Source organism: Urocitellus parryii, chromosome 5 (assembly GCF_045843805.1).
Source record: "Urocitellus parryii isolate mUroPar1 chromosome 5, mUroPar1.hap1, whole genome shotgun sequence".
NCBI lineage: Eukaryota > Metazoa > Chordata > Mammalia > Rodentia > Sciuridae > Urocitellus > Urocitellus parryii.
This window is the reverse complement of record NC_135535.1, coordinates 119675152-119687631: the sequence shown is the minus strand read 5'-3', so window position 1 is coordinate 119687631 and position 12480 is coordinate 119675152. Positions and strand designations below refer to the sequence as shown.

Sequence of the window (12480 nt, the reverse complement as noted above, 5' to 3'; positions counted from 1 at the left end):
CATGCCAGAAATTCACCAATGCCTAGAACAAACCCTAAGACATCAGGACAGGAGCACAACAATGAGTAAAAAAGAAAATTAAAAAAGGGTGGTCAGGAAAAAAAAAAAGTGGTTCCTGAACAAGAAAAAGAAAGAAGCAAGGATGTGGAGTCTCTGCAGAGACCAAATACCTGGAAGTGGAAAAGACAAGACCACAAGATGGATGTTTCAGTGAAAGACCATTGTCGAAAACCACAGAATTTCCTTCACTATCCATAGAAGTTCTTCAGTAACCTTTACCCAAAAAGCTTGAAGCTTTTCACAGTATAGTACTCTGATGAAATCACAATACCATCTTCTCTCCAAACCAATCTTTTAAGTGGACAGATTATTGGGAACCTGATATCTAACAATAACAGTAAGTTCGATAGCTAAACTGTGAAACCAACCTAGATGCCCTTCAACAGATGAATGGATAAAGAAACTGTTATATATACACAATGGAACATTACTCAGCATCAAAAGAAAATAAAATTATGGCATTTGCAGGTAAATGGATGGAGTTGGAGAATATCATGCTAAGCGAAGTATAGTTAATCCCAAAAAACCAAAGGCCTAATGTTCTGGTAAGTGGATGCTGATCATAATGGGGGGTGGGAGGGGTACATGGGGAAAACGGAGGAACTTTGATTGGGTACAGGGGAGGGAAGAGGAGGGAGCATGGGGGCAGGAAAGATGGTGCAATGATATTGAACGTCATTACCCTAGTTACATGTATGATTGCACATATAGTGTGACTATACATCGTGTACAACCAGAGAAATGAAAAGTTGTGCTCCATTTATGTACAATGAATTGAAACGCACTCTGCTGTCATATAGCTAATTAGAACTTAAAAAACTGAAGACATATTGTTAGAGTAGAACATATTTCTCTCACTAAAAATATACTACAATGGACTAGGGATGTGGCTCAAGTGATAGCGTGCTAGCCTGGCATGCGTGGGGCACTGGGTTCGATTCTCAGCACCACATAAAAGATATTGTGTCCACCTAAAACTAAAAAAAAAATACTAATATATATACACACACACACTACAAAGGCTTTTGTTGATTATCAAGCTGTTTTGCACTCAGTAAATGGAACTATCTTACAGTTATTATTAGATATCAAGTGCTCAATAAATGTCCACCAAATATGTGTTTATCCATTAAACATCTTGTCTGACAGCAAAATAAACTGAAAGAAATCATGAAAAATATTTAGGGTTTTGTGCTTGGTGAGCTTTGAACTGAAAATTATAATGGAATAATGAACTTTATATGTGCTTGTAACCCAAATACACACACACTTCAAGTAAAGTCCCACTGAACTTTCGATCTGGTCATGTCTAAGCCTCCTGAGTTCACCACTGTGCCATGTTCAAGAGATACATCAAGAAGAGCCATGTTCCCAAACAGGCAATGGCAGCACTGAAGCCTCCTGAAGCTGAGTTCCTCATCCCGTCCAGCCACCACAGCCAAGAATAAAAGGCAAGCCACAAGCCATAAGCTAAAGTATGTTTTATTCAAAAAAGTTCTAGGTACAAAGGGGTCCTACCCTCTAGCTAGAGGCAAGAGGTAGAGAGAACTGGTATTTGCACTTAAGAACTGGCATGGTGTCACATGCCTAATAATCCCAGCAACTCAGGAGGCTGAGTCCAGAGGATCACAAGATCAAGGCCAGCCTCAGCAACTTACCAAGGCCCTAAGCAATATAGTGAGACCCTGTCTCAATATAAAAAATAAAAAGAGCTGGGGATATGGCTCAAAGGTTAGGGCCCCCTGAGTTCAGTCCCCAGTAACCCCCTCCCCCCAAAAAAAGGAAGGAAAAGAGATTTCACAGAAAGAGGGAAAAATTCATATAATTCACAAACACACCAAGTATGAATTTGCAGTTTTCACTTGGTACAAAGCTGATTTGTAAGGAATGAATCCTTGATCCTAACCACTGAGGTCAGTGATTTTCTAAAAAGGAATTAATACTGCTATGCATGCTCAGAAAATTCCTAAAATCATGGAACTTTTAAGACCTAAAAAATATCTAGGAATCACCCATTTTTATAGAAAGGGCATTTGAAACCCAAAGTGATCTGCCTAAAACCAGCTCAAAGCTAATGACCAAGGAGGCTCACAATGCAGGTTGTCTGTTTCCTTTTGAAAAGGTGTTTAAGGACTGCAGGTATAGCACAGCAGCATAATGTGTTAGAGACTGCATGAGGCCCTGGATTCAATACCTAGCAGCACCCTCACAAAGACTGTGTTCACAATTGCATCAATCTGATCTAAAGTCACATTATTAGATGTGTCCTCTACACACCACACTTTCTACCTTTGCACCTGCAGTTTTCCAGCAATCTGTCAGTGCTCCTCATTCTGAAACCCTCACACACCAGGAATTCAGCCTTGAGCTGTTCCTGACCAAAGGGCAGATGGTCAGTGTACCAAATGCTGCCAAGTTGTATTTTAGGCTTTCCTGTGTTCCAGAAAATTAAGCAAGACCAAATTTAACTTTCACTGAAAAGCAAGCCAGACCCTAACACAAACTGTCCTTCAGGACAAGAGGGTATTGCCCCTTTTACAATTGTAGATGATGGTTCTCAACTGCCTCTCTGAAGCCTCATATGGAGGAAGAAAAAAAAGAACAAACTTTTTTTTGGCTCATGCCTGAATTCTGGCAATTCAAGAGGCTGAGGCAGGAGGATTGCACATTCAAAGCCAGCCTCAGCAACTATGCAAGGTCCTAAATGACTTAGCAAAACCCTGGGATTGTGGTTCAGCAGTAGAACACTCACCTAGCATGTGCGAGGCCCTGGGTTCCATCCTCAGCACCACATAAAAATAAATAAATAAAAGTATTGTGTCCAACTACAACTAAAAAATAAATATTTAAAAAACAAAACAAAAAAATATGTCTCGAAAAATAGAAAGGTCTGGAAATACAGCTCGGTGATAAAGTGCCCCTGGGTTCAATCTCCAGTACCAAAAAAAAAGGGGGGGGGGATTGGGCATTTCCTTATAATAGAATATTCTCCTCTTTTAGAATTTCAAACCACATATGGATTTGCCCTTATGTAATTTACTTCCTGTTTGGGCTTTCATCTTCAGTGAAGGAGCTGATCCTGACTCTACAAAGAATGTTTTATCATCCTACATTTTATCTTCATTAAATTGACTAGTGTGGCAAACCACTTATTTTTAAATCACTCATCTTCTTCATTCCCACTCAAATGCCATGTTCTCAGCATTGCTACACATACTCATCCTACTTTACAATGCAATGGCTCACCCCTCAACATGGCTGTATGACACCAATGACTATTACCAGTGACCCTTTGACATACTGTATACGGTATATATGGATGTTTACTATCTGCCTCATTCCACTAAAAAGAGGGCAGATATTTTTGTATTATGTTCACAGCTTTACCCCAATACCTAGTACCCTGCCTGGCACACAGTATATACTTTGTAAATATTTTTTGAAAGAAATGAATGAATACCCGAACTTGTCCCTCTGCACATAGTTCAGCAAAAGGTTTCAAGAGAGGATCTTCTGCCAGGTATGGTGGTACACACCTGTAATCCCAGTTATTATGGAGTCTGAGGTAGGAGGATGTCAATTTGGAACTCAGCCTCAGCAACTTAAGAGATTCTGTCTCAAAATTTCTTTAAAAAGGACTTGGATGTACCTCAGAGGTACAGCTCTTGCACGAGCTCACAAGCTCAAGGTCCTACCATTGACTCCCAGCTCGCACACAAAAATATAAAATGTGTGTGTAAGAAATATATATATTTCTTAACTTCAAGTCTAGTGTATTTTGGGTCATGAATCGAGGCTTTTGATTCCCCTAATCCCAGGCCTCTTACCCTTTGTATCTTTGAGAACTTCTTTCAGAATTTGATGAAAGCATTAGGTCCCCTCCCCTCTAGCAAAATGTTATGTGCATACCAACTCAACAATTCCTACCTCCTATCCCTTGGCTCCAGGTTTAGGAACTACTGATATGACTGATATATTTTTAAGTTTTCTCTGAGCAATTTTTCTTTCTTTCTTTGATGAGTAATAATTCGTGGTCTGTGCTCTTCATTAAGCAGTTGGGTCCAAGGAAACAACAAGGGTAGAATTTAAGACTTCCTTCTGTCCTCATATCATGCTGATTGATTGAGTAAGGGACTTTAGCCACAATACAATGGCAACCAGGAGGAAGTACAGAGGAGGCAAAGGATTAGATACTTCAGGTCAGGAAGTTCAGGAAAAAAGGTTGATAGGACAATCAGATTATTCTGATCTTGCTACTTCCATACAAACCATTCAAATAATTCTATATGAACATTTCCAAATAGCCACCTGAAGGGACCATCATCCCATAGCCATGATGATTAACCTTAGACCAAATTACTGAAAATCACTCTATCCTCCTTTACCTTACTGTAGTCAAGTGAGACACTATTCACTGTAAAGAGCACTTGACTGGTTGGGGGGGGGCACACAATCTTTGGATAAGTCAATTACCTTTCTTTGTTTCTCAAATCAGGACAAAGCTTAGCCAATCTAACCCACTAGAATATTAAACAATAAAAAAAAAAAAAAAACCTACAACTGCTTGTTCTGAAATAGTAACAGCTAAAGCTCCCAAAAAGATGGGGCCAGTTATGGGCCACTTTGGTGAATTTCCCAGTTTCATGTAAAGTACATAGTAAGTGCTTACTAATTCCAACTATTGAATTTAGTGTCACTAATCTACTATGTCCAGTTATACCTCCATTTTCTCTGAAATATAAAAACACCTAATCTATGGTACAATATATACTGTATACAATTTCTAAATATTGACAACTAATAACTTTTATCTCTGTGTAATCTGGGTGACTTTAATTCTTTTATCTACATTTTTCTGTAACTATTAAACTTTTGGGGCTGGGGATGTGGCTCAAGCGGTAGCGGCTCGCCTGGCAAGCGTGCAGCCGGGGTTCGATCCTCAGCACCACATACAAACAAAGATGTTGTGTCAATCGAGAACTAAAATAAATAAATAAATAAATTCTCTCTCTCTCTCTCTCTCTCTCTCTCCCCTCCTCTCTCTTTAAAAAAAAACAAAACTATTAAACTTTAAGTGGTTGTATATTATTCTTAAATACAGGAATTATGAACAACTTAAATAAAGCATTATTACTGTGCGTTTACAGATTTTTAGTATGATGAAGACAGAACCCTTCCTTGGGAGGCAGCAACATACAAATCATTAAATATATCCTAAAACCAGTAGTTGTGTTGACTCTTCCAAAAAAATTCTGTATATTCAAGGTTGATTAATACAGTTAAAATTTTACATGCAAAAATAAAAATATTCCCATTTGGGGGACCAGTTTTTGAAGCAGAAAGTCTTGACCTTTTGCCGAATTACAGCATAAATCTTCCAAGCCCTCTGCCTATCCTAGAGATTGCTCACTTTAGATAAACAGAAGGCACGTCCTTGAAGATTTTGCTTCCTAAAGTTTCTATGAATCCATGCGGTCAGCCTGGCGGTCAAAGGTAAAATGAGGTCTTTTCAAAACCACAGTTGAAAACTAGGTGCATAAAAAAAAACTAAACTGCTATCCAACTTATACTATTTGGCATTACACATCATTTCAATTTTATGTTTTATTTTGTTTTTGGTGATGCCTAAGATGGAACCCAGGGCCTTCTGCGTGCTAGGCAAGTATTTTAACACTGAAGCTGTATACCCAGACCTTCAATTCTGTCTTTTGAAGATGCACTAAATTAAGGTTACAGGGCCTTTCCACAAGGCCTAACAGCATTGGAACCTTTTTCCTTTTTACAAGGGTTCTCTACCACATCATAAAGCCTAGCCAAGGGATTCTTTATCAAACTGTCAGATCAATAAACTGCTCAATTTTTTTAAAAAAAATCACCTAATAATAAAAAAGTACTTATTTATACTGAGAAAACTGTGTCTTCAGAAGTTCTGCACTGTCAATAAGTCAAATTTGTTAAAAGATTAGAAAATAATCTTAGATTTTTAAATTGGTTAACTACTGAAAACCTTAAGTTAAAATTTACATTAGCTGCATCAAAACACACCTAACATGAGTAGATGTTATCCATCTACTGAAAACATTTCCAAAGGGGAAAAAAGGAATACAAATATTCATCTGTGCTGCATGTTTTTCAAATAGCACACATTTTAACTGAAAGAAGTGTCATATCCAAAAAACACTGGAATCAAGAGTCATCTCAAATAGCCTTTATTAAACTACAATGATTTTTCATTTCTGCTATACATATAAATTTGACAGCTTTAATCAGCTTACATTTCCTGTAGGAATTAGCCAGCTAATAGTTAAAGAAACCACAAGTTACTTTTTTAGGACAGAAGACATGTTATTTATAGATTACTCTAAAAATGCTGGGTGTACATAAGTCAAAATGAATTACCTTTACTTTTCATCAACAAAATGGGAATACACGGATTTAAAGAAATGACGTTTTTCCAAAAGTATTTTCAGAATTGGTCCTTAAACTATAAACTTGTAATCCAGCATCATCTCAACTTTATCTTGCAAGGGATAGGGGACAAGTTTACCAGCACCCAAGATGGCACTGTCACAAGCAACACTTCCCACAATAGCCACCATTTTGAGCAGCAGGATTTAATTAGACTACTTAAGATTTTATCAACTAAAAGGAAATGTAAGGCATGAGAATAATTGTTAAGCATCTCCTGACTTATAGAATTCTCAACCTTTAATTTCTGCAGCCATTTCTCTTTTTTGGTCAATATAAAGAGTGTTGCCAGGAAAATTTTTATTTTAGAAATCATGCTTGTTACACCCATGCTCAAACTTTTAAAACAAATGCTGTGGCTGCAAAAAATGCTCAAGCTATTATTACATTTTCCTAAAACCTGGAGGAGCCTACGACTTAATCACATTGTTTTAATCAGCTTAAGGAAAAAAAGCCAGTGAGTGGCCCTCGTTTATCAGTCTACATTCCTCTTCATTCTCCGGTCCCAGCCCTTTTGATCTTTTTATTTTCCCGATTTCATTAACTCTGAAACAAGAGCAAGTTCTCACACTTCATTCATATGAGAAGCAAAAGATATTTCCGCAAACACGACTGAATCTAAAAATAAAGGTGAGGCAAAGACCTCAGGAGTAAACGAATTAAAAGCAACCCGAAAATGGCAGAAGAAAGTAAGATATTTGGGAGTAGAGGCAACCGCAAGGATTAACTTCTCCAAAAGAGTGATTCCAATTTTGCTCGCTGCATCGTCCAACCCTTGGCAGAGCTAAAAACAAAAACTAACCAACAGTACCTTTGTCCCAAGGCAAAAGGTGATAAGTCACTACACAGACTGCTATAGGAAAGAAAGCAATTCAACCTGCCAGCCAATCAAATATTTCACACCCCCTTCCAAAAATAAAAATAAAAGGAGGATGCTGGCTGTTCGTTTGGGCCGTCGTTTGCATTTCGTTCCTCACACTCCCGCCACCTTCTCTGCCACTAAGACCCTCCAATTTTAGTCCAGTTTATCACAAAGCCTTGGGTCTGAAAGCACCTTCGGCCTGGCCAGAAAAGCCATCCCTCGTCTCCACACTCGCCCGGAGAGATAATGGTGGTGAAATCAACTCCAAGAGCTTCCCAGGTCCCGGGATTAAAAAAAAAAAAAAAAAAAAAAAGCAGGGGGGGGGTGCATATTCCTACTGGAAAGAAGCTATTAAAGAATAACGGAGTCCCAAACTTTCCCTCCGCAGCCTCGGAGCCCCGAGCGAAGGCTCTGCGCCGGGCGGCTCCCCAAACGAGCGCGCCGAGCCCTGCCCCCCCATTCTCCAGCCCGAAGTTAGCCCCAAACGCCCAGAGAGTTGCGGGCCTCCGGGAGTCGGCAAAGTGCCGCTCCTTCTCCACGCGTCCGCCCGAATGGGGGCAAGCGGGTCCCAGTAAATCCCGCTGCGCCCCCGCGCGTGCGCCCGCACCCCGTCCCCGCCCGGAGCAGCTGGCTCGCCGCTTCAATGGCACCGGGGGGGGGGAGCGCGCGCACGCACTCTCGCCCGGCTCGCCCTCCGCAGAAGTCCCGGGAGAGCCTCCCGTCCCACTCCGACAAAAGCAGATTCCCCCTCCGCCTCTCGCTGCCCGCTTCGCCTCCTCCACAGACCGCGCGTGGGCGCCGTGGGCGCCCGGGCGAACGTCCCGAGCCCGGCGTCCGCACTTGGCGTCCGGTGCCGAGTCGCAGTGGCCCCCGCCGGCCCTTCCGCGCCTCGTGCCCGGTCGCCAGCCCTTCTCTCGGCTCCAGACTCCACCGAAAGTCTCTCGCGCCTCAGCTCCCCCCGCGCAAGACGTCCCCCGGACGCCCCGAGGAGGGACGAAGGAGAAAGGAGCGCAGCGCGCGCGTCGCCCGCCCGACCACTCACCTCGATCTCAAAGTCGGGCAGGCGGAACGCAGTGCGAAAGAGCGAACAGAAGTGTGCGATGGCCGGGACTTCCCACCAGGAACGGAGCTCGCCCAGCCCGGCCGCGCTGCCCTCCTCCGGGCACATCTCCTCGTCGCGGCACCGGCCCCGGGATCAGCGCGCGCGCTCCGGCGGCCCCCGCTGCCCGCGCTCGGCTCGCTTGCCTCGGACTCCCGCCGCGGCGCGGCGCCTCCGCTGCTCGGACGGCGGTGGCGCGGCGGAGGCTGCTACTCCCGCGGCTGCCGCTTCTCGGCGTGAGCATGAGCCGAAGGCGCGCGGCCGGGCGGGGGGCGGCGGCGCGGGGCCGACTCACTGAGGCTGCTGCTGCTCGGGCTGCCGACCGGGCCCGCGCGCTCGCCCCATCCCGCGGCTGCGGCTGCGGCCGCCCCCAGTCCCATACAATATAATCAACTCACCGCTGGGGAAAACAGATGGGGCTGGGGGCGGGGGGAGGGGGCCGAACAGAGGGCCTGGGGGAGGGGCCGCCCACGAGGAGGGGGCGGGGCTGTCCCTCATCACAACAACAACCCCCGCCCCCGCTCCCCGCCCCCGCCCGGACAGCTGCATTGGAAGGAAGGGGGAGGGGAGAGAGACCAGAGCACCCCGAGAGAGGGGAGGAATGTAACTCCAAGGGAGCCAGGTGCACCTCCAGGATCTTTTGCCAAGAAGCGCTCGGCTTTACAGGTGTTTAGAACTGAGGAGTTTGAAGACTTTCATGAGAAAGGACCGTAAGGGTCTCTCCCACCCCCCATTTGGCCCTAGTGGTCTCGTCCTTTTAAAGGGCCCGCTGGGTGGTGCTTTCTGTAGGGTCTAGCTCTAGAAGCGTGCACGTGTGGGAGTTCAGTTATTATTGATGTGGAGGGTTAGTATAGGAGGACGAGTGGGTTGTCCACCCTGGAAATAGGAGGCTTAGAGAGATGAAGTGGTTTCCACCTGTTCTTTAGTGCTTTTATTCCATCCGAGAACGGTGCTTCAAGGCGCTCTAAAGTGGCTCCTTTCTCCAAGGGAAGAAGGTGGTGGGGCTGGTTAGGCTGGAACTAAGTAGGATGGAGGCTAGAGTGCGGCGGGGAGGGTGGGGTAGGGGGAGGCACCAATCAGCAGCCAAGCGGGAAGAGCAATCCCCCTCCACCCCAGGGAATGGACACGTGTGACCGCCCTAGAGAAGACCGGCTCCTAGCCCTGCGACTGCCCTCGCTGTAGCAAAGCTGCCTGCACGAGTGCGCACAATGTGGCTAGAAGGCTGGGGGATGGGAAAAGAAGCTCTAGAATGGGGGAGTGTGGTCGGGTGGGGGTGGAGACCTGCACGCTCAGGCTGAGGGAATGTGCTCTGGGAGAAAGGTATTGAAGCATGTGCTTTAGAAATGTTAAGTGCCGAAAAGGACGTAGGAATTCTACTTAACCGGAAGAGAGAAAAATCACCTCAAAAACAGCCCAGAAGTTTGGAAAAACTACATTGAATGCTTAGCTATTCGCATTTGTTATTGCACTTAGTCATTTAGTACTGCATTCTTCCCAACTCTCAGAAGGCCCCAGACTAGTTCTCCAATTCACCTCTTAGGAAACACCGCTCCTGATGCTCCCCCAAAATTAATCAAGTGTTTAATGGGTGACAGGCACAACCGCAAAATGCATGGTGGTTAAACCAAGGATCCTCTTTTGGCTTTATGCGGTGTAAAATCTGAGGAGAATGGCAAGCATGATGAACGAATTTATGTGATAGATTTTAAAGTGGGTTATCTGGGTAACTGTCCCCCAACACTCCCTCATCTATTCTAATCATTTTATTAGCCTGTTGTGTTTTTTAAACAGCATTTAGAAACATTAAAAATTTCTTTTGTGAATCAACTAAATTAAAAATACTGGTGTCCCCCACCCCAACAAAAATGAACACCTATAAATGCCGCCAAAGGACAAGACTATTTATAAAGCACTGCTACTCTGTAGATAATCCATTAATAAGCAAGATGTGGAAGGATAATAGGCCACATGGAATTCATTATATAACCTGAATTCACTGTTTTCTGGACTTCTCTTTTCATCTCCTCAAAGATAGTCTGACTTTCCACACTTTTGTTCCTTTTAACTTTTTAAAAGTGCTATTGCCTTTTATCACAATTGTTTCTAATCCATAGTATTACTTGTTCTTTCCCCACATTTTCTCTGCTCTTCTGTCTTCTTATTCCTGTCTTTATCTTTTATCATCTTTTAACTATCTAACCTGACCTCTCAATTGTCACTACTTTTCACCCTAATAATAGATGGTTAACAATACCAGGAAGCAGAAAAGTGAGATGTGGCTACTCTGTAGTCACTGTAGTATGTTTGAACGTGGCTACCAACCCTCACACAAAGGCCCACCATAAGCAGCAACTCTCTACTACCCCTGTGTCCTTTCTCCATCACAGTCCAGTCCTGGAAATTAACAAAGCTGTCCTGGAACTGGAGGCGCCTCCTAGTGGTGGTCATAGATCTCAACACCTTACTTCCCTCTGCATGTTATGTCTCTGCCAGTTTCCGCCAAGGGGCTCCCTCTCCATGGTCATTTGGGCCTGCCAACAGCTTTAAGCCTATTTCCATATGTCATTCGCTTAACTGACGAGTTCAGTCCACAATTTTGGTCTGGTTTCTCCCCTTTGCACTCCTCCCCACTCCCCAGCCTCCACAGTCTGGAACCAATCCTGGCCTCAGCAAGTAAGGAATCTAAAATGTCTTGGTCTGGCCGTAAATCCGGATGCTAAATTCCCTGAGTTCAAACTCCAATCAGAGCTTCCCTTTTAGGACCTCCTCTGATTCCCTCCCATTTTGACTCCTGTCTCTGCAGCTGTTGGAATTGATACCATGAATCTTTGCCCCTGCCTTGAACATATATGTCCCACCTTTCCCCTTGGACTTACCTGCCTCAGATTTGTTTTCTGGATTCATGTCCAGCCTAATCTCATAGAATCCAGATTAATGACCCCTGTTTGGCACTGGCCTTCCTTGCTCTCTCCCTTCAATGCCGAGTGATGTTACACTCCTGGATTTTTCCAGCCTGGCCCATTCTATCACCCTTTAATTAGTTTTTTAGCATCTTCCTTGAAGACAGATAGCTCATATGTCCTTTGTCTTTCTCAATCTTGCTGTTTTGGGCTTGTGAGCCAGTGTCATTAACCTCATATGACTTTTTAAAAAGTTAGAATTCTTTCATTTTCTGCACAAGTCTTTAGTTCTAAATCCTCTTCTAATTAAAAGTTTTTCATTTTTATGAAGCACACAATGAGGCCAGTTAGGGCACAGTGTCACAAGCGTGTAATCCTAGTGGCTCAGGAAGTTAAGGCAGGAGGATCATGAGTTCAAAGCCAACCTCAGCAAAAGCAAGGTGCTAAGCAACTCAGTGAGAACCTTTCTCTACCTAAAATACAAAATAGTGCTGGGCTGTGGCTCCGTGGTCAAATGCCTCTGAGTTCAATCCCTAGCACTCCCTCCCCCAAAAAGCACAATGATTAGTATGACTTTGCTGTTTTGCTTATTGATTAATATTGCAAAAATATTTACATGCATGTCCTCTTGCAAAATATAAAGTAATTACAGCTATCATAGGACTCATGGGTTCCTGGAAGATACTCTGGGAAACTAACCACCTTCTTTTTTTTTTTTTTCCCTAAGTACTGGGAGTTGAACCCAATGGTGCTCTGTTACTCAGCTATATCCCCAGTCCCTCCCTGTTTGTTTGTTTATTTTTTAATTTATTTTTTTTTTAGTTGTTGATAGACCTTTATTTATTTATACGTGGTGCTGAGAATCGAACCCAGTGCCTCACACATGCCAAGCAAGTGTGCTACCGCTGAGCTACAGTCTCAACCTTCCCTCCCTGTTGTTTTTTAAAAATTTGAGACAGCTCTTGCTAAATTCCTGAGGCTGACCTTGAATTTGTGGTCCTCAGGCTTAGCCTTAGAATTGTGGGATTACAGGTGGGCACTACAGCACCTGGCCCACCTTCTTATCTCATTATTTCCTTAGGAAAAACATT

The 12480-nt window shown here is 43.7% G+C and overlaps 1 protein-coding gene across 3 annotated transcripts in view; it reads right to left on the bottom strand.

Moving 5' to 3' along the window:
- Cecr2 (CECR2 histone acetyl-lysine reader) overlaps positions 1-8878 on the bottom strand; it is a 148945-nt gene extending 140067 nt beyond the window's left edge. For all 3 annotated transcript variants that reach the window (XM_026413859.2, XM_026413861.2, XM_026413860.2), the window contains exon 1: positions 8433-8878. In XM_026413859.2, coding sequence (XP_026269644.1) covers positions 8433-8558 — 126 coding nt within the window. In that variant the 5' untranslated portion in view covers positions 8559-8878. The remainder of the gene's footprint in view (positions 1-8432) is intronic.
- Positions 8879-12480: the final 3602 nt, after the last annotated feature.